General features: G+C 48.1%; 3 protein-coding genes across 4 annotated transcripts in view; 1 reads left to right on the top strand and 2 right to left on the bottom strand.

Moving 5' to 3' along the window:
- Positions 1 to 2,620: 2,620 nt before the first annotated feature.
- PTRHD1 (peptidyl-tRNA hydrolase domain containing 1) lies at positions 2,621 to 6,664 on the bottom strand. The gene is made up of 2 exons (XM_044261972.1): positions 6,355 to 6,664; positions 2,621 to 2,962 (listed from the first exon to the last, which is right to left on the bottom strand). The coding sequence occupies exons 1-2, from the start codon at positions 6,604 to 6,606 to the stop codon at positions 2,792 to 2,794; spliced, it is 423 nt and encodes a 140-aa protein (XP_044117907.1). The 5' UTR covers positions 6,607 to 6,664; the 3' UTR covers positions 2,621 to 2,791.
- A 29-nt stretch (positions 6,665 to 6,693) lies between these two features.
- CENPO (centromere protein O) lies at positions 6,694 to 18,980 on the top strand. Of its 2 annotated transcripts, none has more exons than XM_044261971.1 (8): positions 6,694 to 6,752; positions 6,933 to 7,037; positions 8,278 to 8,447; positions 13,003 to 13,120; positions 13,799 to 14,058; positions 16,029 to 16,200; positions 16,933 to 17,097; positions 18,386 to 18,980. In XM_044261971.1, the coding sequence occupies exons 2-7, from the start codon at positions 7,004 to 7,006 to the stop codon at positions 17,067 to 17,069; spliced, it is 891 nt and encodes a 296-aa protein (XP_044117906.1). In that variant the 5' UTR covers positions 6,694 to 6,752; positions 6,933 to 7,003; the 3' UTR covers positions 17,070 to 17,097; positions 18,386 to 18,980. The 2 variants fall into 2 exon arrangements, with proteins under 2 accessions (XP_044117906.1, XP_044117905.1); XM_044261970.1 differs by lacking the exon at positions 6,694 to 6,752 and adding an exon at positions 6,785 to 6,842.
- ADCY3 (adenylate cyclase 3) overlaps positions 18,158 to 27,325 on the bottom strand; it is a 79,539-nt gene continuing 70,371 nt past the window's right edge. Inside the window, exons 14-22 of the mRNA XM_044261968.1 lie at positions 25,649 to 25,908; positions 25,311 to 25,376; positions 23,924 to 24,005; positions 22,953 to 23,111; positions 22,430 to 22,576; positions 21,773 to 21,892; positions 20,519 to 20,642; positions 19,746 to 19,870; positions 18,158 to 19,191 (exon numbers count right to left, since the gene is read on the bottom strand). Coding sequence (XP_044117903.1) covers positions 19,009 to 19,191; positions 19,746 to 19,870; positions 20,519 to 20,642; positions 21,773 to 21,892; positions 22,430 to 22,576; positions 22,953 to 23,111; positions 23,924 to 24,005; positions 25,311 to 25,376; positions 25,649 to 25,908 — 1,266 coding nt within the window. The 3' untranslated portion in view covers positions 18,158 to 19,008. The remainder of the gene's footprint in view (positions 19,192 to 19,745; positions 19,871 to 20,518; positions 20,643 to 21,772; positions 21,893 to 22,429; positions 22,577 to 22,952; positions 23,112 to 23,923; positions 24,006 to 25,310; positions 25,377 to 25,648; positions 25,909 to 27,325) is intronic.

The raw sequence follows: 27,325 nt of genomic DNA, 5'->3' as shown, positions 1-27,325 counted from the left end.
CCAGTTTCCAGTTCAGTAGGTCTGGGGTAGGGCCTGAGAATTTGTATTTCTAACAAGTACCAGGGTGATGCTGACCCAGGGACCACACTTTAAAAACCACTGATCTAGTTCCAATGACAATGGTCTGAGCTGATGCTCATAAGATGTGCTACTTCCCTGCTACTAGCTTGCATTCACTCAAGATCAACCCGTGGATACCTGTCCTCTCCCCTCTTGGATACAAGTTTATGCTATTTGTCCTCGATCTCGGCTTTAGGGATTTGTCTAAGCTGTTCTCTCTCAGCTCTATTGACTTCTCTCTCTCCCTCCTCTCTCTCTCTCTCTCTCTCTCTCAGCTTTATCACTATGTCTTGCAGCATAATTCAGAATTTTGAAAAAAGTTTTTTAAGATATGGTGTCATTTAGAAACATTTTCCTAATAGCAGCAACTGGATGGCATCCCTCTCAAGCAGAAAGGAATTGGAAAACAGGCTTACTTGACTGAAACCTCTTCAAGGACTGTGTCTTATCTTTTTATGCTTAGGTTCTAGCAACAAGTGCCCAGGCACTGTTCTAAGGGGACCTGTATGTACTAACACACTTAATCCACATCGCACTCCCATAAATTCCTATTGTACAGATGAAGGAACTGGGGCTCGGGGAAGATGACTGACTTTTCTGAATTCACACAGCTTGAAGGAAGGAGAGCCAGGATTTGGACTCTGGCCATATGACACCAGAGTATGAGGCCTTCACCACCATGCTGTGCCATATAATACAGTGCTTAGTAAGTCTGTTCAGTGTTATGAAAGGCTGTGTATACCTCCCACTTCATAGAAGAAAATGAAGTCAACAAGGATGGTCAACTTCAACTTTCTCCCTTCCCTGGTTTATAAACTCGTGTATATGTATGTATTTCCCCACTTCTTTCCTCCAGTCTCATGAGTTTTCTCTCTCTGTTCAAGGCCAGTCCTTCCTTATGTCCTTGACCCCACCTCTTCCCCCTTTTTCTGGACTTCCTTTATCAGTTATTCCTTTTAGTAACTTCGATCTCTCTTCTCCCTAGCCTCCCTCTCCTCATCCATAAACTTGCTCAGACATCTAAGAAAATTCCCCCTGTGCGACCCAGAATTCACCTTTCTGGCCCCCATTCGGTCATTACCTCTTCCCATCTGAACCTCTTAAAAGACTAGTCCCCACCTCTTACCTCCTCTCCCATTCTGATCTCAATAGACAACAGTTGGATTCCCACCCCACGGCCTCCTTCAACTGCTTCCAACAAGTTCACCATTATGTTCTCAAGTGCTACCTGTTTCTAGTACTTAGATACTGAAATTCCACAATGCATTTGATTGAAACTCTATTGATGTGGTTTCCTGGACTTGGTTCTGCCCTCAGCACTCCACTAATTCTCCAATCCACTCTCCTAGTTTCAAATGACCACCTCTTATAACAGAAAATCTTTGTATCTAGTATCTTATTTGTTTTGGTATCTAGAGAGGGAGGGGCAAGTATACCCATGTTTCCTTGCACAGTTCTTTCTGTATGAATTATCTATGTATCTGTATTCTCATTAGATTCTCAGCTATCTGAAGGCAAAAATTGTTCTGTCCACCCTTATATTCTCAGCTCTAATACAACCTGCCACCCACCGTAGACTTACAACAAGTATTTGTTGAGCAAATTACCCTTTAAAACCTTTGCTTCACAGAGGTCCAAGCAGTCTTCTGTAGATATTTCCAAATCTTTCTGTGTAAAACACTGTAGACTGTTCTAGATGTTCAGAGAAGGGACCTGTCATTTTGGGCTGGCTAAGACTTTGTGAAGGTGATCGAACTTAAGCCAGAATTTGTTTCAAGTCCGGAGGTGGGAACAGGGAGGCAAGAATACCAATGCTTGACTCCCAGGCCAGAGACCGGCAGGCAGCAACTGGAGTGCCTTTGTTGAAGCATCAAGTTTGGGTAAGGAAAGTGTAGAAGACAAGCTTAAAACGCTGGGTAGGAAATGCACATGTGGAGGATCTGAAGGCCAAGCTGAAGAGTCCCCACTTTATTCTATGGCGAGGTAGGAGTCTCTACTGAATCGGGTGCTCAGTGATTCTTAAATAAACCTTATGGCAGAAAGCCTGCTGGATTGTAGCCAGGACACATGAACGTGAGCAGACCAGTGGGACACTCAGATGAACAAAATGAGAGCCTAATGCAGGGTGGTAGCACCAAAAACTACAATACGGTACTTGACAAATTTCATCAAATATGTATTTGTGTGTTTGTGTGTGTGCATAGGTACAGTTTAACATCTTTGAAACTGAAATACATTTTATGGTTAATCGCATGTCTTAATTGGCAGCGTCTCTTCTTTCCTAACAACATGTAAAATAATGGTGTATCTTAAAGTTGATAGTGTCCAAGATTCAATGAATATGATATCTGGATGTGAATAAGAAATAAAGAATTCAAAGGCAAAGTTTTAAACTTGGGTGACCGGATGACTGGAAGGACGGGTGTTCGTTTCCTTGACCCCCGGACAGGAGTCTAACCAGATCTTCCATTTGAGCAATGTCGCATAGACAATACTGCGGCTCACCTACTATTAATTAGTTGCCCATTGGAACTAATTAATAATTAAGAATAGGAGGAAGTACTTCTTAATGACAACTTTAATATGAACATGGGTTTGACCCTCAAGAAACATTTGTAACTTAAAGGAAGGGTGAGTTGCCTTTAGGAGTACATGATGCTTAGGGATGGATGGCATGAAGTTTCTGGATCCAGCTGATGCTCAAATACATCAAGGCAACTGCTAACCTTAGTCATTTGAACAATCGGTACTTCTTCAAATACTGGTTCACTTCTTCCTTGGGGTAGGGACGGAGCGCAATGCAAGTGGCGATATTCTCCGGCTGCTCTAGCCACAGCATGTGGTCAATGTTCTTCTGTTGTAGGGTCTCAGCCAGATCCTTCAGGGTGCGCTCATCGGCGGCCTACAAGGAGCAGAGCACAGAACACAGAATGAATGGCCCTTTGAGGAAGTGTCGGGAGGCAATGAAAAAAAAGTGTGGGGGCTGGGGGGGGTTCCTCCTGACTCAAAGTGGAGGAATAGCTTTTCTCAACGAAGGAGCTGGAGAGCGAGGCTCCAGAAGCAAGAGCTTCACTGCCCATTTGCTGTTCACTCTCTGAAGGACCTTAGATAAGTGGTTTGGGGGGTCGGAGAGGGAGAGGTGTAATCTGTTTCTAAAATGGAAACGATTTTTCTCTTCCCTCCTGAGATGCTGTATGCATTGACTGTAATTATGCTCTACTTCTCTTATGGCTGGTGTCCATCCAGCTATCCCTAATCCTTCAGCCAGCTTTGACTTTAAGAGTTGTAGGACAGGGGGTGCCGGGGTGGCTCAGTGGGTTAAAGCCTCTGCCTTTGGCTCAGGTCATGATCCCAGGGTCCTGGGATCGAGCCCCACATCGGGCTCTCTGCCCCGCAGGGAGTCTGCTTTCCTCTCTCTCTGCCTGCCTCTCTGCCTACTTGTGATCTCTCTGTCAAATAAATAAATAAAATCTTAAAAAAAAAAAAAAGAGTTGTAGGAAAGGAGTTCTAACACACATCACCTCCATCTCTGTCCTCCCCTCCTTTCCCACCTGACCAAAGCTGAAGGGCTTTCCTTCTGCTGGGATAGATGCCCGCTGGTTGGCTCAACGGGCAAATCTCTCACATCCTCTCCCATTGTTTCTCATCATCCTTATCACTGTGCTGGCTCTCATTAGCAGGAAGTATTAGAGCTAGCTCTCAGAAAATAATGATAATTAGTGTGCTATTTAAAATAAGGTATTTTTCTTTTTTTCCCCTTTTTTTGCCTAGGAAGGCAGAAGCCAATAAGGTAACTAGAGATATGTGTCATCGAAGTAGAGGAAATTGAGACTGTCACTCTTTACCTAGAGTCCTCTGGGCACAGCCACGCTGAAGAACTCATGGACTTCCCCTCCCTCCTTCAGCACCAGACGTTAGCATAGGACAGTGAGAGTAAGCCCAAACTCTTGCTCTGCTCCTTACTGATTGTGTTTTGTACATGTGTGTATTTTAAGCAGGCTCCACACCCAGTATGGAGCCCAATTTGGCCGAAGTCACAATCCCAAGATCAAGACCTGAGCTGAGATCAACAGTCAGACCCTTAACCAGCCGAGCTACCCAAGCGCTCCAGTAATTGTGTGATCTTTGATGAGTTACGTGACTTAGCAGGGACTTTCTTTGTAGTGATGACTCAAAGAAATTAGGCTCAGACTAGTGCCTTGGCACATAGCAGGCACCCAAGAAATGGGATTAGCCTTGGCATGGTCTTATATTTTATTGGTCTTTATGGCTGCAGCAGCACCTTAATTTACTCAGGGGTGATTCCTTGGTCCCTTTCTTGGGTATGGCTATTAGTTAGGAATCATCAGATGTCTTTCAGACTTAGGGGAGGTCACCTAATCTCTGTGGGCTTCAGAGCTTTCATCTGAGAAATGGGGTAAATAATATATTATCTGCCTGAAAGTGAGGGAGAGGGGGTTGTCTGAACCAGATAATTTCTTGAGCTGCTTCCTACAAGAAGAGTCTAAATAAAAAGCTATCTGCTAGGGTGCCTGGGTAGCTCAGTTGGCTAAGCAACTGCTTTTAGCTCAGGTCATGATCCTGGAGTTCACGGATCAAGTCCAGCATCAGGCTCCCTGCTCAGCAGGGGTCTGCTTCTCCCTCTGACTTCTCCCCTTTCATGCCCCCTCTCTCTCTCAAGTAAATAAATAAAATCTTAAAGCAAAGAAACAAACAAAAAGCTATCGGCTGGGACACCAGGGTGGCTCAGTCAGTTAAACGTCTGCATTTGGCTCAGGTCATGATCCCAGGTCCTCGGATTAAATCCTGCATCAGGCTCCCTGCTCAGCGAGGAGCCTGCTTCTATCTCTTCCTGCTGCTCCCCCTGCTTGTGCTCTCTCTCTGACAAATAAATGAATAATATCTTTTTTAAAAAATCTGTTTCATTTCTGTCTACTCGGATTCTCAAGACATTTCCCCATAGAAATTACTGCTTGATATTTTACTACCCAACAGAAGTTTTTCTCTTGACAGATAAATCGGTTTGTGCCAGTTAGCCATAAAGTATTACTGCACCTCAGGGTTCTGGTTTGTTTAAAATAAATTTTACAATGTAAAGTAAAAGATGTGCTTTACATAGAAAACTAAAAAGAATAGAGAAGCCTTAGAAACAAACCAAAATCCTACCACTAGCTTAATATTTGGATGTACTTCCTTAGTTTTTCTTTCCAAAATCTGGATCATTTTGTATAGAATACAGTTCAGTTAGCATCACATAATGAGCACTCTTCCATGCCAACTAAATATGCTCCAAAACCACGATACGCTAGCTTTATTATAGCCCATTTTATGGGCATAAAATGAACCAATCACTTGTTTTGAAAATTTGGTAATTTCCACATTTTTTACTATTATAAAGTGCTCCTATTTATATTCTTGTAGTATACAGTGCGCCTCGGCGCATCTGATTATCTTCCCGTGATACATTTCCAGCAGCAGCAGAACTGACAAAGGGTAAAGGTGAGGGTAAGATCTGTTTGGCTACCTGCAAAAAGAACCTTACCTCTGTCTTCACCGGTGATGTCTGGTATGTATGTATGTATGTATGTATTTTAAAGATTTTTTTTTTTTTTTGACAGATCACAGGTACGCAGAGAGGCAGGTGGGGAGGGCGGGGGAAGCAGGCTCCCTGCTGAGCTGAGAACCCGATGGGGGGCTCGATCCCAGGACCCTGAGATCATGACCTGAGCGGAAGGCAGAGGCTTTAACCCACTGAGCCACCCAGGCGCCCTGTGTCTGGTATTTATGATGCTAGGTTCAACTTACATTAAGTACACATTTACGTTCAAATAATTAGGCGTCATATCCCGGTAATGCTTCAGATTCACTTCACTTGCAATAGGAACTCCGTGTCCTTGTCCCTTCCGAATCGGTTTTTCCGGGAGGGAGCGTGACAGTACCTTCGGGAGTTGCAATAAAAGGCTGGCCCAGTGCACAGGTAGAAGGGCAGGGCCCGTTTCCACCGGCCTCCACCCTCACCGGCACCTCCTAAGACATCCGTGGGTGAGGGCGGAGGGGTGCGGGAAGCATTAATAAGTGGCCCGAAGTCCGTTCTTTACACAGACCCGCTCCAGCCATGGGAAGACGCCCGGGGAAACAGTTGAAGCCCCCGAACCATTTCCAAAACTTAGACGTAAACGACCCCTCCCAACTATCGCCGTACCCGCTCTACGAAGTTAAGCCTCAGCCTCAACACCACACCCACTTCCGCTCTCGACGGCCTCGATGCCCCTCCCCCTCCGCCGGATGCCTCACCTCGAGGACCACCTTGCGCATGCGCCCCAGGTCCTGGAGGTATGCGGCCGTGTGGGGATGGTCGCGGTGAATGTGCAAGGCCGCGGTGGCTGCGTGACAGGCCTGCGCTACCAGTGCGCCCGCCGGCCAGGAGAATGGGGCCTGCGATAGATCCTTTCGTAACACCAAGTACTGGACTAGGATCTGCGGCTCTGGGCCAGAGGACGCCATCTTCCTGGCCCACCGAAAGGCCGGCCCTACTCCCCGGTGCATGCCGGGATGAGGGAGGGGCCCTGAGGGCAGCCATGTTTTTGTACGGCGGCGGCGCAAAGCACCCTGGGTCCGACTGGTTTGATTTTTTGAAGGCGTGGACGGCGGGAACTCCTCGTCCTCGTCCTGCCTAAGCGAGAGGAGCGGAGGTAAGAGTAAACGTAAGACCTGGTGACGGACGGGACCGTGGCTAGGGTGGAAGGCTGAACGGCTTCTTATAACGGCGTGTTCTGGGGCAGGTAGGTGTCCGGAGGCCGACGGTGCGTTCCTGACTTGTGCGCGTCCTGCCGTGAATAGGTGTGACTTTCTTGCCTTTTTTCTTTTACCAGCAAGGAAATCTGGGTGTCTGTTACCGCTTGCCTGCCCAGCTTCACAGGGGCGCCTGTGGAAATCTGAGGAGATGGAGTGGGCGAATGACGGCAAGTCCAAAGGAGGTATTCACAGGGTCGCCTCCCCTCCCCACCACTGCTGCCTAGACGACCCCTAGGTTCAAGGAGCCCTTTCCTCCTCTGACGGGTGTGACCTGGCCTGATTGGGAGCATTATGGTGAGAGGAACACACAGGAGACTGAAAGCGACAGGCAGCTAAGATCATTCATGGCACAAGGAAAATTACTTAAAACGTTTCTAGGCTCCTGCCCCTTTCTAAACCGATAGGGTAGAGTTCGTACTATGCTCAGTGTTTATATTCAGAGTTCAGTTTTAGCCAGCGAGGCCTCTTTCCAGGATTTTTTGGGGTCATCTATGCATTATGCCTGTGGAAGGGTCGATGCCAGGCAGTGACTTTGGTGTTGGTTAGGCCTAGGTTTGAGTCCCGGCTCTGCCCTGAGAAATACTGTGGTCTTAGGCAAGTTATTTTACCTTTCTCTGCCCTAATTTCTTCATCTGGAAAGGGGAGGCAAAGAATAGCCTTATGGTGGTGGTTGTAGAGATTAGATAAGGACTTCATTCTCTCTATGCTTTCAGTCTTTACGTGGTTTGCAAGTGAAGCCTCCAGCACAAGAGTCTTTTTAGAGGTAGGAAATGTTCAGGCGGTTCGTTGTTGGACTTGATTGGCATTTTGAAACTGTGACCTCTCCTGTATTGGTCTTTAAGCTCTTGGGAACTGAGATTTGCCTCTGAATTTCTGTCCAACCACGAACTTGTTTTCCTTTCTAATACCCAGTAGTACTGGTAGGCAGTTCGCTCTCGTGTGTCTTTATAGTCCTGTGTGAGTAATACTTTTCGGAGCTTTAAAGTACTTCATTTAAGTCTCTCTGGATGTCTAAATCCAAAGAGTTATGCATTAGCGCTTTGGGAAAACATGCATAAAAGACAATTTAAAAAATCATTCTACATTTTTAAAAAAGGTTCTGAGAAAGTCTGAATTTGGTGACCTCGTTTTCCCATGGTCCTTATTATCATGGGTAACTGAGATGAGTTATATTCAGAAAATGCTCTCTTTGGACAGTGTCCTGGTCAGGAACTGCTTGTACATTAGTGCTGAGCTATGAGGTGGCTTGTCATTGATTTCTCTTGTCAACTTCTCTGGTTTTATGAATTGTGGCTAAGGTCCAACATTTTAGCTGACCCCAATTCTGGAAAGAGTCACCCTTTGTTTCCCCCTGAAATGTTTCCTGTTGCCAGAGTTAGAAATCCCTGGCTTCTTGTGAAATGGCCTTTTTTCTTTCCTCAGGTGTTTTAGCTCACTTGGAAAGACTAGAGATTCAAGTGACTAGATCCCATAAAAACTCAGAAGATCTGCAGAGAGCACAGGCCGTCGAAGGCTCTCTTAGGACCAAGATTCATAAACTGAGATGTCTGCGAGATGAGCTGAGAGCTGAAGCAAAGCAGCGTCAAGCCAGAGTGAGTGCAAGGGTAACGTTAGCAGGTTTTCCGAGAGTGTAAAGAGCAGGCAGGATCTGGGAATTAGCAGATTTGTATACTGGGTTTCACCTGTGATCTTCCTGGATTGATTTCAGCCCTCGACCTCTCAAGTGATCAATCCTGTAGAGTCAGCTAATATCAGTATGAACCAGTAATTGTCAGACACCACTGACAGGCCAGGCAAGTTCTTCGAATCGTTTCTTAGCCCGCACTCAGACGCACGGGTCTTCCCTCAATCTCCGCCTGACTTGAGTCATTGGCTCTTTTGTCATGAGCGCCATCTTTCCCTTACCCACACTTGAAACGACACAGTGAACTTCAGTTCTCCCCTCTTTTCAGTTTTCTCTCAAGCCCAGAGTCAGCATGACCTGTCAGATTTTCCTTTAGATTGTCTTTGTCCTTCAGTTATTATCCACATGTTGTAAAATGTTTACTAGGTGATTTGGGTGCCAGGATTATTGCAGTAGTCTGCTAGTTATTTCTCTTTCTGTACCTCTGCTGCTCTAATAACTCCTGCACAGGCAAGAAAATGCTTCATAAAACACCACATCATTGGACTTAATATAAATGTAAAAAGTGTAAACTCTTTCTTGTCCGACTTTTTTTTTTTTTCCCTGAATGTTCTGTGAGATTGATCCAAACTGCTGCATATAGTGGTCATTCTTTTTTGTTGCTGTATAGTAATTTCATTTTATGACTAGTCCACAACTTATTTACTAAATTGTATTGTTGGTGACATTTGGGTTATTTGGGTTGTTTCACTTTGGGGCTGTGAAACATTCTTATTTCTGTCTTTTGATGGAAATATATACTTTTCTATTGGGTATATACCTTGTAGAGTTGCTAGGTCATAGGGTATGTATACTGTCTTTGGTAAATACTGCCAAACAGTTTCTGAAGTGATTATACCAATTTTGCATTCCCAGCAGCAGGGTATGAGATTTCCATTGCTCTGCATCTTTACCAGAACTTGATATTGTCAGTTTAAAAAATCCGTCTCTCTGGTGGGAGCGTCCTAGAATCTCTATTGCCTCATAACTAATGCTGCTAAGGGCTTGTATTGGAAATTTGAAAGTCTTCTGTTGTGAAATGTGCTTTTCAAGGCTTGCACAGAAATTTTATTGCATTGTCTATCTCTTACTGCATTGTAGAATCTTTACTTATTTTGAATATGAATTCTTTGTTTGGGATATTTATTACGAATTTTCTCTTGGCCTGTGGCTTGCCTTTTCACTCCCTAATGGTGTCTTGTGATGAAAAGAAAGTCTTCATTTCAGTGAAGTTTGATTTAGGAATCTAACTTTTGACTTCCTGCTTTTGTTTTCCTTTAATAAATCTTTGCCTAACTTAAGATGATGAAGCTGTTCTGTGGTATTTTCTAAACGCTCTATTATACTTTGTACTTTCAGAATTACAGTTCATCTGGAATTGATTTTTGTGTATGGTATGCGATAGAGGTCATACTTTTTTTGGTTTTCCATATGGATATCCACTGCATCCAGTATCACTTTCTGAAGTCCACTCTTTCCCCATTGTATTGTAATGGATCTTTGGGTCCCTCGCGGGCCTGTTTCTGACTTCTGTTCCATTGGTCTGTTTGTGCTAGTACCAGAGGTTCATTTACTGTATATATGTCCTATATGATACACGTCTGTCATATATGTCCTCTTTTTCAGAATTATCTTGGGCTATTCTTGGCCCCTTGAATTTTTCATAAATTCAGGAATCAGCCATCAGTTTCCAAAAACAAACCTATACATTTGATTTGGGATTGCATTGAATCTCTACACCAGTTTGGAGAGAACTGAAATACTTTCAGTATTGCATCTTCCAGCCAGTGTATATGATCTCTCTCTCCATTTATTTAGTTCTTCAATCTCTCAGCAATGTGTGTAGTTTTTATGTGTAGAGGTCTTAAATCAGTCATTATATTTATCTTTGGGTATTTGATTTTTCCTGATGTTACCATATAAGGCAGGGGTCAGCAGACTTTTCCTGTGTGAGGCCAGATCGTCAGTATATGAAGCTTTGTGAACCAGACCGTCTCTCGGGCAGCTACTTAGCTCTGCTGTTGTATTGTGAAGCGGTGCAAACAATATGTAAATTAATGGGTGTGAAACCTTATCTACAAAAATAAGTGTCCAATTAGGTCTGACCCACAAGCCACATTTTGATGACCTCTGATACATGGATTGTTTTTTAGAAATTTGATTTTCAAATTGTCGTGTAGAAATATATTTGATTTTTGTGTACTGACTTTATATTTCACAACTTTGCTAAATCTACATTCTATTTCTCTCTCTATTCTTTGGGGATTTCTACATTTGGAATCATGTCATATGCAAACGATCACAGTTTTACTGCTTGCCAATCCTTGTAACTTGTTTTTCTTGCCTTATTCTGTTAGCTGAGATCTTCATTATATTGTTGAGTAGAAATAGTCTTAGGGTTAACATGTTCCCTCTAAATTTTGTATATTCTTATCAGATTAAGGAAATCCTCTTGTACGGCTAGTTTGCTGGAGTTTTAATTGTGATCAGGTATTGAGGTTTATTAAATGTTTTTACTGCATATATTAAAGTGGTCATGTTTCTCTTCTTTTATTAATGTGGTGCTACATATTGGTTGGTGTTTGATAATGGCTTACTTTTTTGGAATAAACCTAATTTGGCTTGATGTGTTATCCTTTCTGTATAATGCTGAATTTTATTTGCTGATATTTGCTCATTGGACTTTTACATCTCAATTCATGAGATTGTCTTATGAATTTTTTTTTAATGTCCCTGTCAGGTTTTGACATCACATTTAACCTGGTCTCAGAATGCAACTTTTCAGATGTTTTCCCTTTTTTTCCTCAATTTGATCGTAGAGTTTATATAAAATAGTGTGGTTTTTCCTTAAATTTTTATAAAGAATTACCTAGGAAAGCCCTTGTGGGAACTCCCCTGTGGGAAGGTTTTAGATTTCTAATTTGGGGAATCCTGGGTGGCTCAGTCGGTTAAGCATCTTCCTTCAGCTCAGGTCATGATCCCAGGATCCTGGGATCGAGCCCCACATCGGGCTCTCTCCTGAGAGGGGAACCTGCTTCTCCCTCTGCCTGCTGTTCCCCTTGCTTGTGCTTGCTCTCGCCCTCTCCATCTCTCTGTCAAATAATAAATAAAATCATCTGTTTCAATTTCTTTGATTAATATAAAGGTTTTATATTTCCTATTTCCTCTTGGGTCATCTTTGATAAGTCGCACTTCTCAGGGAATTTGTCCATTTCATCTAAACTCACTTTTATAAAGTTGTTTGAACCTTCTCAAACAACTTAACCAGCTTGTGAGTAGGATTAGTCAGTAATGTCTCATTTTTTATTCTGGTAATTTTTGTTTTTATTATTGGTAATTTGTGTTCACTGTTCTACTCTTTATCTCTTCTTGATTGCTCTTAAGTTTTATCAATTTTGTATTAGTTTTATTAATTTTGGTGTTATTTATTTTCTCTGTTGTACATTTGTGTTGTATTTTCATTGATATCGTCTCATCATTCTATCATTCTTGTTGGATTTAAGTTGCTTTTTAGCTTCCTGAGACGAATACTTAGTTTTGTTTTTTTTTTTAAGTCTTTCTTTTCCCCTTTTTGTATGTGAGATTATAAATTTCCCACTAAACAGTGTCTTAGTCAATATGGGCTCTTGTAACAAAAATACCGTGATTTGGGTGGCTTACAGCAACACTTATGTCTCACAGTTCTAGAGGCTGGGAAGTCCAAGACTGTGGACCCGGCAGATTCAATGTCCATCTAGTGAGGACCTGTTTCCTCATTGATGGTACTGTTCTCATGTAACGTCACATGGTAGAAGCGGCGAGCTAGCCCTCTGGGCACTAGTTACAAGGGCACTAATCCCATTCGTGAGGGCTCTAACATTGTGACCTAATCACCAGCAACGAATGAATTCTGAGGGATACTCACATTCAGTCCATAGCACATGGCTTTAACTATATCCCTCAAGTTGTGGTATGTCATGTTTTCATTGCTTTGCTCACCCTGTACTCATCCTAGACTTCCCTCACACCCTTGTCTTGTTCCTCTCACAATACTCTCCAGTCCCACCAAAGCCTTAATTTGTTCTTCAGGCAAGCACAGTTTCTACTTCTGTGACCCACAAGTTTCTTCCTCTGTTGTGAATTCATAGCATTACCTGGTCACTGTAGCATTTCTTGAGATACTACATAATAATTTAAAAAACTCTGCATTTGGGGCGCCTGGGTGGCTCAGTGGGTTAAAGCCTCTGCCTTCAGCTCGGGTCATGATCCCGGGGTCCTGGGATCGAGCCCCGCATCGGGCTCTCTGCTCAGCAGGGAGCCTGCTTCCCTTCCTCTCTCTCTGGCTGCCTCTCTGCCTACCTGTGATCTCTGTCTGTCAAATAAATAAATAAAAAGTCTTTAAAAACAAAAAACAAACTCTGCATTTAGCTTTTTTTCTACTTGTGTCAGGGTTAGAACTCTGTGCTATGCCCCTACCCCAGTTTGATTTACTACATATTTTGCAGGTTAAAGCATCTGCTGCCAACGTAGAACCTGACCAAACCCTAGAAATCAGTGAGCAAGAAGTTGCGGAAAGAAGACGGGAAAATATGAAAGCCATCCTGCGGGCGTATCGTTTCACGGGTATAATTTATTTTCTGACCTGCTTCAGTTCGAATCTCTTGTTTTTAGTGAGTTGGTTTGCTAGATACATTACTGATCCTGGACTTATTTCATGAGCTTGGGTTTTTGCCTTCCTCAACATAGCATACAAAGCTGGCATACTCTCTGTAGGCATCTTGACCTAGAAAATTGGCCTCTTTTTGCAGAAGATTGGTTGGTGGCCAGCTTAGAGGATTCATTTTAGCTCTTCAGTGTGTATCAGAACTGGTACTAGAACTGCCTTTGCTACTGGCTGGTTTGATGCCACTGTCAAATAGTTCGAACCCATTAAGTCTCTGTTTCCCCATTAAAATGGGGATTTATCCTGCCCATTATCTGTGGCATAGAGAATTGTGGAAGGAACTGGACTCTTATTGTACATTAATTGACAGAGAAAAAGAAGAGGTAAAATGAAAATTTAGAAATCTCTTCTTCCATAATTTGATATTAAGATGTTTGATCTTTTCCACCATTTTCTCTGGTTTTAGCAGCTCAAACTTAAAATGAGCCAGAGTGAGCAGAAAGTGTCTATGATGTTCCTTCAACACAGTTTGAGCTCATACTGTATGTATACGGCAGTGCTGAAGCGAAGGGGTGCGTAGCTGAAGAAGACACTCCCTTTGCTGCTGTCTGTTGAGAGGCTCCTCTTGTTTTCTGCAGGGCTCAGTGGGAAGCTGACCAGCCGAGGGGTCTGTGTCTGCATCAGCACTGCTTTTGAGGGAAATCTGCTGGATTCCTATTTCGTCGACCTTGTCATACAGAAGCCACTTCGGATACATCACCATTCCATTCCGGTCTTCATTCCCCTCGAGGAGATCTCTGCAAAATACTTACAGACTAATATTCAGCACTTCCTGTTCTGTCTTTGTGAATACTTAAATGCTTACGCTGGAAGGAAGTACCAGGCAGATCGACTTCAGGTATCTGTCTGGGGTTTTTGGTGTATGTATGTATGTATGTATGTATTTATTTAAAGATTGATTTATTTGACAGAGATCACAAGTAGGCAGAGAGGCAGGCGGTGGCGGGGGGGCGGGTGTCAGGCTCCCCGCTGAAGAGAGCCCGAAGCGGGGCTCGATCCCAGGACCCTGGGATCATGACCTAAGCCGAAGGCAGAAGCTTAACTCACTGAGCCGCCCAGGCGCCCCTGTTTATTTGTTTTTTTAAAGATTTTATCTATTTGATGGGGAAAGAGAGAAAGAAAGTATAAGCAGGGGCACTGGCAGAGGGAGAGAGAGAAGCAGACTGTCCACTGAGCAGGAAGCTGGATGTGGGGCTCGATCCCAGGATGCTGGGATCATGACCTGAGCTGAAGGCAGACGCTTTACTCACTGAGCCACCCAGGTGACCCTGTCTGGGATCTTATATATCATATTTTATGAGCTCAGAATAGGCTTAAAAAGGGGAAAGAAAGGGGGGAGGCGAACAAGTTTTCTTTCGTATTCTAAAATGCTTTATAATTCTGAGCCTGAAATTTGACCATTATCCTTATGGTGCATGTTTCTTATTTATATTCAAGCTGTTTTCCACCTTCTTCCCCTCTTGAAATGGTGGATGCTGTTGAAGCATGGATACTGGTTAAGGGATTATTTACTCCCTGATGGTGGTCCTCAGGCTTGTACACTTGACCCTGTCTTCCCTTCACAGAGTAGTACAGTCACAGCTCATTTTCTGGTACTTCTCTTCATTGTGCTTTGCAGATACTGCATTTTTCTACAGATCGAAGGTTTGTGGCAACTGCGTGTGTTAAGCCTATCGGTGCCATTTGTCCAACAGTATTTTCTCACTTTGTGTCTCTGTGTCACATTTTGCTAATTCTCACAGTATTACCAAATTTTTCATTATTTGTTATGGCGATCTGATCATTGATTACAACTCATTAAAAGTTCAAATGAGGGTTAGCCTTGTTTTAGCACTAAAGTATTTTTTAATTCAAGTATTTTTTTTTTTTAAAGATTTTATTTATTTATTTGACAGAGAGAGATCACAAGTAGGCAGAGAGGCAGGCAGAGAGAGAGAGAGGAGGAAGCAGGCTCCCCGCTGAGCAGAGAGCCCGATGCGGGACTCGATCCCAGGACCCTGAGATCATGACCTGAGCCGAAGGCAGTGGTTTAACCCACTGAGCCACCCAGGCGCCCAAATTCAAGTATTTTTTAACTAAAATGTATACACTAGTTTTTTTGACATAATATTATTACATACTTAATAGACTACAGTGTAGTATAAACATAATTGTCCTAGGAAACCAAAAAATTCCAGTTTATTGCGGTGGTCGGGAAATGAACCCACAGTATCTCCAGTGTATGTCCGTATAGTTTCTGTGCTTTCACTTCAGCAGGGGTTTATCGAGTACCTGCCTTGTGCCGGGTGCGGGATAATACATAGGGAGTACTGTCCATCTTTGTCTAAACTCTGGCCTTTTGGGGGGTTGTAATGGAACTAGGGTTGGGCCAAAACAAATTTTTTTACATAGATGGAAAATGAATGCAGATAAGGAATATGTGAATCTTGTCAGCTTCGTGTCCTGTTCTCCCCCCGGCTTGCCCGCATTCCGCCTGCCTCCGACGTGCTCGGGTTTCGGGTAGACGGATGCGAGAACGCGGACGCAGAGCCTCTCCGCCGGCTGCACAAAGGCCCTGTATCTCCCTCATGCCCTGGGCCATTTATCCAGTGCTTCCTGCCGCCCTTTCTAGGATGCTGCCAACTCTTGGTTATCTTATAAGTCTTTATCATTAGTCCTTTTCACAGGCTTCTTTCTGCCCTTTATTTCTCTGAAATTTGATTCACAGGCCGTATTTTTGTAGACATGTTTGTAGTGTCACAGGCACTCACTGCCTTTGGAACTGTCACCATCCCGTATCGTGTCTGTTTTGACCCCCACCCTCCTCAGAGTGACTTTGCAGCCTTCCTGGCCGGGCCCTTGCGGAGAAACTCGCTGTGCAACTTGCTCTCCTTCACTTACAAAGTGGAGCCGCGGGGTCAGTCGGTCCCGTTTTGGGCCAGACTGCGGTATAAGGACCTCACGACAACCCTGCCAACTGACGTCACCGTTACGTACCGAGGTGAGAGGAAGGACGCCTTGGCAAAGAAATGATGGTGTGCTCTGTGGGGTCGGGTGGGATGAAACCGGGTAAAATGGTGGACTCTCTCCCGGAGCCCCATTCTTCTGTTACTCTACATGTTTACTCAGTACAATACAAAGACTATTTTCCTTTTTTCTACCATTTTTCCTCTCGTCTTTGTAAGTGAACATAATTACCCTAGCTCCCACCTCCTCTGCCCCGTCGGACTCGGCCAGTGTTCCTTCAGTTTATGTTCGTCGCCATTGGAGACCCCTCTCGAGAGACAGCTAATGAGGCCGAGTCGTGGGGTCACTCGTGAAGCGGCCAGCAGACTCGTTGCGCTAGGCAGCCAATTAGACGAACAAGGATACACTTAGCTCTCTAGAGACCCTCCGGTGTGTGGGAATTCTGGAGGACTGGCTGAGAGAGAGTGTGTAACTGTTTTGGTTAAACGAACCAGAGTAACGTGACATGGGACATAATGTAAAAAAGGATCAAGTATTTTTAGGAAGTTGGAAAGTTCGAAGCTGCCACACATTTTACACTATAGGTTTTAGACTTCTCGGCAGAGTCTGTTTGGGGCTTAAAATGCCATTGGTCCAATAAAGGGCAGTTTCAGTTCCAGACACCCCCCCCCCAAAAAAAAAAAAGGTTACATGGGTCCAGAACATCAGCAATCTGGGTTCTCATTCCTTCAATCGCACCAAATGAGGTCGATATAATCTGTTCTAGGAACGGACGCATTATCCCCCTCGTGGGAAGAACAGCGAGCATCCCATGAAAATCTGTTTTTTTCGAAGCCCCTACATCAAGTGTTTACTTCATTTGCAAGAAAAGGAGAAAAGCTGGATATGAGCCTGGTCTCCTAGAATATTTTCATTGGGAACATGTCAAAAAGTGAGTAAAATAATACTGTGCACAGTCCCCAGGCTAGGTCCTGTGAACTGAAAACTGTTGAAAGGTTCAGACCCCCTGCCTGGGGACCATCCTTGCCGTGAGTGCAGTTGGGCAGCCCGTCGGGGTGGTCGGGGCGGTTCGGACAGTTTTGGTGTCGGTCTGATGGTGTTTTAGCTGAAAACCAGAGTGGATGTGATGGGGCAGTCGAAGGCATGTTGGGAAAGAGGGAGTATGTACCTTTAACTAGAGAGTATTCTTAGCTTTTATGAAAGCTTTACGTAATTCTGTTTCATTTTCCTGAGACTTTTGAAAAGAAAGTTCTTAGAACACTGCAGGTTCCAGATAGGACAGGAATCACACGGCTAAGAAAAGAGTGTTTGATCGTTAGTTTGAAGCCCTGTGTTCTAGGCTACTGTTTTATAAAGAATGGATAATCAGGGCTGTATGTAGCTAATACTTTGTTTCTAAACACGTTAGTAGAGAGTTGAGTGTATTAAGTCAGCTATAAACAGTGTGATCTGAAGTCTGCTCTTACTCCGTGCTTGTCAGGGGCCGCAGACCCTCCCTCCTCACTCTCCTGCAGGCTCTTGGCCACAGCTGCACAGTTGCCTCCCCCCCCTCTCCTGATCTCAGTTACAAGGATCATTTCTCCTTACATTATAACCCCGGCCTCAGCCTTGCTGACATGTTTTGTTCCTTATGGGAATATGTAGAGGGACAGCGCCCGGATGTGAAAGCCTACGTCTGGCAGGGTCCAGCTGTTGAGTGCCTGTCCGCACTTTGCCCAGGCACAAGTAGGGGTCCTTACTCCCCATCCTGCCCTGGGCCCACAGCTGCATCCTGCCCTAACACGGTCACTTCCTAGACCAGGTGACCAGGGAGCAGCGCTGCATGTGTGGGCGCCCGTGGGGCAAGTCGAGTCGGCTCAGACCACCATTTAGAAGAAAGGAGCTTGAGAAGGATCAGCCGTCTTAGTTCAGGCTCTTGCCTTCCAGGCACCTGGTAAGGATGCGCGGTGTGAGTCAGCAAAGTACTACACGGAATTTTCACAATGATCACATTCAAGTTGAATAAAGCTTTTAATAAAACAGTCTTGTTCTTTATCAATACCTGTAAATTCTCTTTTAAAGCAGTAGCAAAGGCGACTGACTGTAGCAAGAGCTCAAGAGGCAAGGCAATATCGGAAAGTGGTTTTTTTTTTAAACAGAAAGTTAAAAATATAAATGTAGAAGATCTGTTTATATATTTTTCTCTCAGAAATAAATTCCCTTTCCCTCCCTCCCACCAGGTAAAAGGAAATATTGCACTTTCTGCTGTCATGACTAAGGTGGCAGGGGTTCCAGAAGAACCTTTCAAGATTATCAGGAACATAGCATGAGGGCCAGTTCACCTAACCTGGACCAGATTGAGACGAGCAGGTCTCCTGCTTGAAAGACTGCTTCCAGGTGAGCGCTGGGGAGCAGAACACTTGCCTGCTCGGCCGTCCTGTCCCACCACGTCCTCATCTGAAGCACAGCTTTCCCGTCTGTGCTCCCGGCCCAGAAGCAAAGGCAGCTTTGTTCCACCTCGGACATGTTTCCTGCTCACAGTGGCCATGGCCTCTCTGGGGGAAGGAGGGCTGGTCAGACCCAGGGCTCTGGAAGGATTCCGTTCCAGGACTATGCCTAAGACCCCTACTCTCTGAGGAAGCTACAGGCACACTGAGGAAGAGTATGGCCACCCTCAGAGCTCACGTATCCATGAACAAATGAAGGCTTGAGGAGGTTTTTAAACCTAAAGTCTATGTGAGTGTGCACTTCAACAGTTTGGGAATGTCGGGACTTGGTCATGTGTCCTTTCCCAAGGCCTTTCTCTGATTCCAAAAAATAGATTCTTCCTTCCCACCTGGACTGTGGTGAAACTGGAGGCCGTTCAGGAGTTATCCACCACCTGGTGGGGCAGGGTGACCGAGGAGCCGTTAGGGAAGGCAGCTGGCTTATCACGCCCCTTCAGGAAAAAAGTTAGCAGCTCCCCCTTCCCCTTCACAAAGATGGGCCCTCGCCTCACAAAGCGGAAGCCGTACTCTCGAAGGATGGCTTGTGTTTCTTCCACCACCTGTAGAGGGAGAACACTGTGTGAGCTCAGACCGGGGCTGCCCAGAGGGGTCCACATGGGGCCTGCGGGTCCCGATGAGTCGGCCTATAGTGCTCTTTTCCAGATGTGTTCGGCCAGGCCCCTTATTCCGCACACGACGGGGCCAGGCCAGTTTGCCTGGGGCCGGTCTCTCTCACAGCAATAGCACTCGCTGACCCAAAGGACAGCCCTAGGTTGTCTCTGGCAGCATCGCTCCCTGTTCTTTTGTCCCCTCTCCCTGCTTTGTGGCACTCTGCCAGACCCAGCTGGCATGATTCGGGGTGGCTTCAGGGGGAAGTTGGTGGTGGTTCAAGAGATTAGAAAGTGCATACCAAAAGGACAGTTACCAAGAGCTTAAGCCTAAATTTTGCAAAGGGGAGTGAGGTATTTCCCACCCTTGCCTGCGACCTTCCAGAGCTACCCCCTTGATTCCCCGGGCCAACAGACAGGCAGGAGCGCATGGCAGCACGCGCTAGTCCGATCTTGTTCCCGGCCCCTGCGTCTGCGCACACGCTCCGCTCCGCTGCGGGCCTCACCTGAATGTTGCCCATGACCCCCGTGGACTCCATCCTGCTGGCCACATTGACCGTATTGCCCCAGATGTCATAGTGTGGTTTCCGGGCTCCAATGACCCCAGCCAGGACCCCTCCTTTGTTCATGCCTGGTGGAGGGACAGAAAACTGAGCACAGCCACGAGCCATCATTTATCCCATTCATTATCCCATCTCAGAAGCCACCAGCTCCTTTCCCGGGGAATTCACCACCTGATCCCAGCCACAAGGCTCCCAAGTCTGTGAACATAGTCCTCGGGAAGCTCATCTCTAAGCCACCAGAGGGCAGATACGTCTCCTGTCTGTCCTGGCCACCATGCTAACTCACGCAGCACAGAAGCTGCCAGTTTCAACGCGTATCTGTCACTGCAGGGGTCCTGTGAGCTCAGCCAGGAGTGAGAATCCCACCCCCACCTCTTCACAGAGGGGACAGCAGGGGACATGAACTCCTAAGACGCTGGACTGAGGCAGCAGAACTCTCCGCACGCATGCAGGATTGCCCTGGGGGGCCGGGGTAGGCAGCCTGACCGCAGCCACGCTCCGAAGGCAGGCTCATCGCCATGAGGTATGGCCATGTTGCCAGATGTGCCGTCTGATCATCTGGAAGAGATCCCTACGGTCCCAGAGCTGTGCGAGTGCGACCCTCCCCAACCTAAACGCCTCCTCCAAGGCTAAATCTCTCGCCCTTCCTGCCCAGGATGTGCTGAAGCCCTTGCCTCGGAGCATGGCAAGGGGCGCGCAGGCCCGAGAGCCCTTACCGATGCGCAGCATGAAGTTGTTGAAGGACTGGTTGTTGATGTTTGTGAGCGTGTCCTTCATGGCCAGAGCGAAGTCCGCCAGGTCAGCCAGGTGCTGCCAGCGCTCCTTGTCTGACTTCTCCTCCTGGGCCGGGGAGCAGTGGCGAGAGCATGAGGAGCCGCTATGGACACCTTCCTCCCTTCACAGCATTCTGGAGGCGAATTCCTACATCTCCCACAAATGAGGCCATGACCTCTACCTTGGCTTGTCACTGACAGTTCCCCTGGATCCCTTAGGGTCCCGAGGGTCCCCAAGTGGGGTGGGGCTGATCCTGGCCAGCTACGTTGCTTCCCCTCTGCTATGCGGCCGATCAGGGAGTCCTACCTCAACGCCTTGCCTGGGCTCATGTCTGGGGTTGTCCTCATTTTGATTTCTTAACTAGATTCTAAGCCCTTGAAGGTCATGACCCATCTTAGGTTTCTTTAGCCTCATCCATAAAATGGAGATGGTAGTAGTACTTGTATAGGACAGTTGAAAAACAAAATAGGATGAGAACAGTTTAAGAACAGCTCTTGGGCCCTGGGCCCCCACAGCTCATTTCCTCTCGTAAACAGCTAGCTCTGCAAGTCCGACAAGACAAAAGAACAGGCTGATGCAGGCCAGTGAGCTCTGAAGACTTCTTTTCTATCAGAACTGCTCCCCCAACCTGGATGTTTTCATTGTCATAATTGCGTGGATGGTTGCGTACTCCCCAGCTCTTTAGAAAGTTTAGAGCGTAAAGGGAGCGTGGCCATGGTTAGAGCAGTTCTGCCTGGCTTAAGCTGGGCACCAGTTGCAGGGATGGCGGGGGGCTGTGTAGCCTACTCTTTCTCTGCCCCTTAAACTGTGTTGGTAAAGGGACCCCAGGGTGGCTCAGTCAGTTAAGCTGCTGCCTGTGGCTCAGGTCATGATCCCAGGGTCCTGGAATCCAGTGCCGCCATTGGGCTCCTTGCTCGGCAGGGAGCCTGCTTCTTTCTCCACCTCTGCCTGCCACCCTGCCTGGTTGTGCGTGCTCTCTCTCTCCCTCTCTGACAAATAAAAAAAAAAAACCTTAAACCTAATTTTAAGTTTGCATCACGTGCTGGTGGTGTGTGTGTGACCCACTGAGCCAGCAGTGCTCGCTAACGTCAGCTACCCTGGTGACTCCTTGCTTCACATGCGAGCCGTGGACTGCCGCGCTCCTGCCTCCGGAGACAGCGCCCCTTCCCCTCCAGCCATGGGGGGCGCTTAGCTACCTTGTTGGAGCTGGCAAAGCCATTGGTGTTGACATCTGGGGTGACTCCTGAAGCTGCCATGTACGTGCTGCCAATGGTTTTGATCTTGGTGATGACCCGGAATTTGGGGTTGTCCAGCAGCTGAGGCCAGGAGAGAAAGGACAGCAGAGTCCAAGGAGATAAATGAGTCAACTAAGTGACAGTTGTGCCTGTTTACAGCAGCCCCACAGGACTCCACAAAAGCTCTGCCACTTATCGGTCACATAATGTTAGGCAGACTTGCCGACAGCCTCCATTTCTGTCACCTTAACATGCGACAAAACTGCCAGGCCCCTAGGGTGCTTGAGCCCGGCTGGAAAAGTATTTTCCTCGGCAACACAAGTCACCCAGTAGACAGTTACGGAGTCTGAATCCGGTTTGGAGCAGTCTGGTGCCTCAATCTTAGTTGGGCCAGTGCTTCCGCTGTGATCGTGTAGGTAACTGCCCCCCCCCCCCGGGCTCCTGCCTGCCCCACGCAGACCCGCCAGGCCGCAGAAGCTCCTGCGCTCCCGGGAGAGGCGCACACGGGAAAACCGAGCCGCTGGCATAGCTGCAGCTTCTCCGACCGCTGCGGCCCGGCCCGAGCTATAACCCGGGACGGGCTGGCACGGGGCGAGGGAGGGGCAGGAGGGCACTCACAGAATCAAAGTCTGAGATGATCTCGTTGAGGAAGCGCAGACACTCGATGCCGCCGTTGTTGATGCTCTCCTCCGTGTAGAAGTCGGCGAAGTTGGGCAGGGAGGCGAACATGACTCCGATCTCGTCGTAGGACTGGCTGTACAGCTCCTAAGAGGAGGCAGGGCCGGAGCGCTCAAAGAACGCGGGTGGGGTCGGTGCCCAGGAATGAACCCCCCCCACCCCCCGGACGGCGGACTCCGCTTTGTGGATGGACTGCCAACTTGTAAGGATGCGGCCCACCGCGACTTCGAATAAGTAGTTTCCCTGGGCCCTGTAAGAGCCCCGGCTGTGAGGAGGAGGGAGGATGGAGTCGGGAAATGAGGCATCAGAGCCCTTGTGTGAGGCGATGACCCCTGGCAGAGGGTGGGGCCTTCCGGGGCCGCGTGGCCGCGGAAAACGTCGGAAGCCCGTGCACTGCCGCCGACAGCCAGACGGAGACACACAGCGTCCTGGCTGCCTGCGAGCGTGTGAGGCCACCCCTCACCTCATCTCTCTTCTTGGACCCCAGGAAATGGCGGGCCACGTGCTCAGGCAGCATGTTGGTGACCAAGGCCTCATTCCAGCGCCGCATCTCGTAGACACGTTCTTTCTGGTCGTGGACCTCGATCTTCCACAAGAACAGCGTCCTTGCCAGTTTTTCCACCTGTGGACAGACGCGGGCAAGGTGTGTGCTTCAGCCGGCCACCGGATGGAAAGGCGAAGAGCGGAACTCGGAGGGGTTCCACGGGGGAAACACCCGCAGGAAGACGGCCAAGTGGCCAAGGAAAGAGGACACGGAGAGAAGCGCCGACACCTCAGTGGGCTTCCCGGCCTCGCCGTGGTTGTGTAGAGCTCCTAGAGCCTTCTGGGTATGTGGGGGCCTAACTCTGGGACCTCATTCTAGCTACGGGTCTGTCTGGGAGGCTGGTGGCAGCAGTGGGGACCTCCTAGCCTGGGGTGGAGCCCCCACTTCCAGCAGGCCCCATCGGCCAGCAAGTGGCTAGGGAAGGCTGTACTTCCCCTGGCAAACCACTGGGGGGCACTTGGGCTTTCCAGGAGCTATTTCCCCCCATACTCTCGAGGTCTGCTTGCTTTTTTTCTTCTTCCTTTTAAGCAAACAAAACTTCATCAGCTTCTTTCCCTTTCTCTTCTGGCTCCATGGTGTGTTAGTGACCCCCAGAGCCAGGGTGGGTGAGAACCCACGGGCCCCGACCTAGGAAACAGATTTTCTCTCCGCTTTTAGTCTCTGTGCTCTGCTTCAGCATCCCGGAGGCGGTCAGGAGGAAGAGGCAAAGAACTCTTCTTGTATTACAGGAGGAAACCGAAAAATGGAGGGGGTGATGGCTCAGGCAGGGCCACATGTCAGGCTGCGCAAGGGAAGCAGCATTCCTGAGGAGCTCGGGTTCTTGGATCCTGAGCTTCTCAGGAGGCCCCACCGGGTTGTGTGCAAGGGGGGGGGGGCGTGCCGGCACTCACGTGACGCGAGAAGTAGTAGAAGCTCAGCATCATGATGAAGATCATCACAGTCATGGAGTACTTAGAGGGCACCAGGGGCAGCCTGTGGGCCAGAGAAGAGCTTGATTCCCTCCAATGGGACTGGGCCCTTCCTGTCACCCGGGGCCAGAAACTTCTCCCAGCTCCTTAGGCACCTTCACAGCAAGTCTGGAATCCCACACGTCAATCTTTCTTCAACCACTGGGCTCCTAACGGGCAGCCCAGCCCTGGCCCCTCCCAGAATCCACCTCAGGGCTCCCCAGGTATTAAGAAAACACCATAGGTGCAACCATGGAAGCCTCTGGAGAAAGGAGAACCTGGCGTTGCAGTGATGAGATAAGGGTACATACGAGGGTATGATTCTTTTTAATAACTTCACATTTCTGTATGGAGCTACCCTTTGCATTACTATACAGTAGTCTGTTGTATGAATGTATCACAGCTTGTGTAGCCACTTGCTGTTGGTGTGGTTTGGGTTCTCATCTGCTTTGTGTGTTCTGTGTATGTGCAGCTATGATGAACGACGGGGCTGGACGATTGCGCGCGCATCCCGGGGTGGAGAGGTGCGCACGGATTTCTGTGATGTACGTAGGGCTTAGTGGGAATGCTGCGTCGTAGGACTATTTGCAACTTTACTAAATAACTCCAAGTTGTTTTCTAAAATGGTTGTACCGGTTTATACTCCCATCAGGAGTGAGTCACTATTGTACTTGATAGTACCAGACTTCTCCATCCTTGCCCAACTGATAGGTGCGTAGTGGTCTTTTGTTGTGGTCCTAATGTTCACATCTGTGATTACGTGAATGCCTTTCATTTATTAGTAGCCATTTAGATTTCTTTTAGGAAGGGCCTATTCTGTTCTTCTGCCCGAATTCTGTTACATAAGCTGTTGTTTTTTTTTTTTTTAACTTGAAGGTCTAATCAAGTCACTGAATCAAAACGTTAGAGCTAGAAGGGACCTTGGAGAACTTCTAGTCCAATATCCTCTTTAAGATGTGAAATAGACTAAAAAACTGGCCTGCCTGTGGCCCCAGAGACAGCCGTGCAGCAGGGAGCAAAGCTACATCCTCGAACCTTCTAGACTGGGTGCAGTCCTCCTTCTTCCTCATCTGCCGTCTGTCCCACTGGTTCCCACTCTCCTCACCTCAACCCAGCCCTGTCCCACCCACTAAAGCACACTGCTGCTGCTCCCCTGCTTTGCTTTGGCCCCGGAGGGTCCAGACTAGCATCCTTCTGCCTCTCTCCAACCCTCCTCCAATGAATATCCCACAACGTGCGCCTTTGAAGGGGGGAGATCATGGCCTTCTCTTGTCTCTAGAAGAGAGGGCGACTAAGTCCCGACCAAGAAGGGGAAAGCCGCTGCCCTTACCTGCCAGTGCTGTTGAGCCCAGGGGTGGAAAGTCCCTGCATCTTCTCTAAGGCGACCACGGGAAAGCTGCGGGACAGAATGTAGCGCCCTCAGTTCCCCCCTGGGGACAAGTGGCTGACATCCAACAGCCAAACACGGAGGGAGCCAGGATCGTCTGCTCATCGAGAATGCAAGGATCTACCCCAGGGTCACAGCCCACTAGTGGCGTATCTGTGAGAAGCCGCGAACCCCGACTCCCGTACCATCCTCCGATGAGCCCCAGGCCTGGGACCTGGAAGTGGGGACCTTGGGGTGGGAGGAAGGAGACAATACAGATCCCCAGACAGGCTTCATCTTACTCGTGTTCCTGAAAGCGCTTGCGGTCGTATTCATCGAAGATGGGGCGCCAGGCGTAGATGTTGATGACGGCCACGGCCCCCGTGACGAGCAGCATGAGTGTGAGCTTCACCATGTGGCTGACCTGCACCAGCATGATGGTGGCGATGAGGGACAGCACGGCGACATAGTTGTAATACTTGGGGTTCTCCACGCAGCCGTCCTCCACGTCCAGCCCTGTGGTGCTGTTGTTGGGCCCAGTGTAGTATTGGAGACAGCTGAGCTGGAGGCCAGGACCAGGGGGCAGGAGGACACGGAGCGCAAGGGGACAGCAGACACCGGTTAGAGGCAGCTGGGTTGTGGCCACCACGCCCCACAGCTCCCTCAGAAACACTGACAGATGGGACAACTACCAAGGAACAATGTTAGTAGTTCTCACTAAGAACTGAACCCTATCTTGCTGGATGTTTATGAAAATCATCGAGTATCTGTAGTGTCGCCACCTTTACAGAAAGCCCCCCCGAGGCTAGGCTTGCGCCCAGCAGCGCGCTCAGCAAGCGGGACCGCCAGAGCGAGCGGTCCAGCGTTCAGGTTTCCCGTACAACGCGCTCTTGTCCCTTCTCACTGTTGCTTAAGGAGGGGCCGCGGGGCCAGCCAGGGGGCCTCGGTCCCGGTTTCGCCGCCCGGCAGCCAGTCTCTGCTCAGATGCTTCCATTTCTGGGGCCTGGGCCCGCTGCCTGGCAGACGTAAGTCAACGGCAAGTCCGTCCATCTGCCGCAGCAAACCCACTTCCAGGAACTTCCACCCACCGGTACTCGGCCAGCCCCGGGGAAGTTCTCAGTGAAAAGCTGTCCTACCGCCCTGGTCTTTCACCCTGCCCTGGCGACGGGATCTCGAAATCCTGTCCTGCACAGTGTCCGTGACCCTGCTAAACAGTGGTCCCCAGACCCGGCGCCAGGCTCCAGGGGTACTCAGGCAGGCCGGGGGCTCAGACTTCCTTCCCTGCGCTCAGGCACCACGTGACCCGGGCTTGTGGGGTTCTGCAGATCCGAACTTGGCATTCTAACTGGACTTCGGAGCAGCTGGCCCGGGGGCCTTTTCACCTATGCTGCTACAGAACAAGTCTCCACAGTGAGGTCCCCCCCAACCCCGGGGCTTAAATTGTTAGAGAAAATTAAGCCAATGATGTAACATTTATTTGAAAAAAGTAGGACTTTTTAAGAGCACGTATACAGTACAGCCAAAATTGTTGGGGACCGTGAGGACTGACGAGAACATTCCCTGCAGCTCCAAGCCGCTAAGGCCCAGTGGCTGCCTGGTGGCTCGGAGTCCACAGTGCCGGGCTGCCAGCGGCGAGCACTGTGCCCCCTGGCAGTGAGACAGCGTTTCCTCACAGGACTGGGATCTAGAACTGCTTGATCCTTGATTCTGTCACTTACTGACTGTGACCTTAAGTGAGTTAACCTGAGCTTTGCAGCTGTAGATAATGATACCAGTGTCTTGGGAATGTTAGAAAGATTCAATGAGTCAGCGTGTGCCACGGGGCCTGGGGCCTGGGGTTGAGCCCTTGGACTCTGAGAGAGCGAGGAGCTGGGGGAAACTGGTCAGTCTCAGGTTTCTGGGGTAGAAGATCCCCTCCACTTGGCCAAGGTGATCTGTTTAGGAAACTAAGTGCCACTCTAAACCTGTGTGTAGTGGGG

This window comes from Neovison vison, chromosome 8, assembly GCF_020171115.1.
Source record: "Neovison vison isolate M4711 chromosome 8, ASM_NN_V1, whole genome shotgun sequence".
Taxonomy (NCBI): Eukaryota; Metazoa; Chordata; class Mammalia; order Carnivora; family Mustelidae; genus Neogale; species Neogale vison.
Note: the sequence above shows the minus strand (reverse complement) of the source record. Positions and strands in the feature narration are given on the sequence as shown.

Excerpts from the sequence above, each read along its gene's own strand:
- PTRHD1 (XM_044261972.1), bottom strand. The coding sequence starts at position 6,606 with ATGCACCGGGGAGTAGGGCCGGCCTTTCGGTGGGCCAGGAAGATGGCG. Across the intron at positions 2,963-6,354 it reads TGCGCAAGGTGGTCCTCGAG|GCCGCCGATGAGCGCACCCT; the intron begins GTGAGGCATCCG and ends TGCTCCTTGTAG.
- CENPO (XM_044261971.1), top strand. The coding sequence starts at position 7,004 with ATGGAGTGGGCGAATGACGGCAAGTCCAAAGGAG. Across the intron at positions 8,448-13,002 it reads CAAAGCAGCGTCAAGCCAGA|GTTAAAGCATCTGCTGCCAA; the intron begins GTGAGTGCAAGG and ends CATATTTTGCAG. Across the intron at positions 13,121-13,798 it reads GCGGGCGTATCGTTTCACGG|GGCTCAGTGGGAAGCTGACC; the intron begins GTATAATTTATT and ends TGTTTTCTGCAG.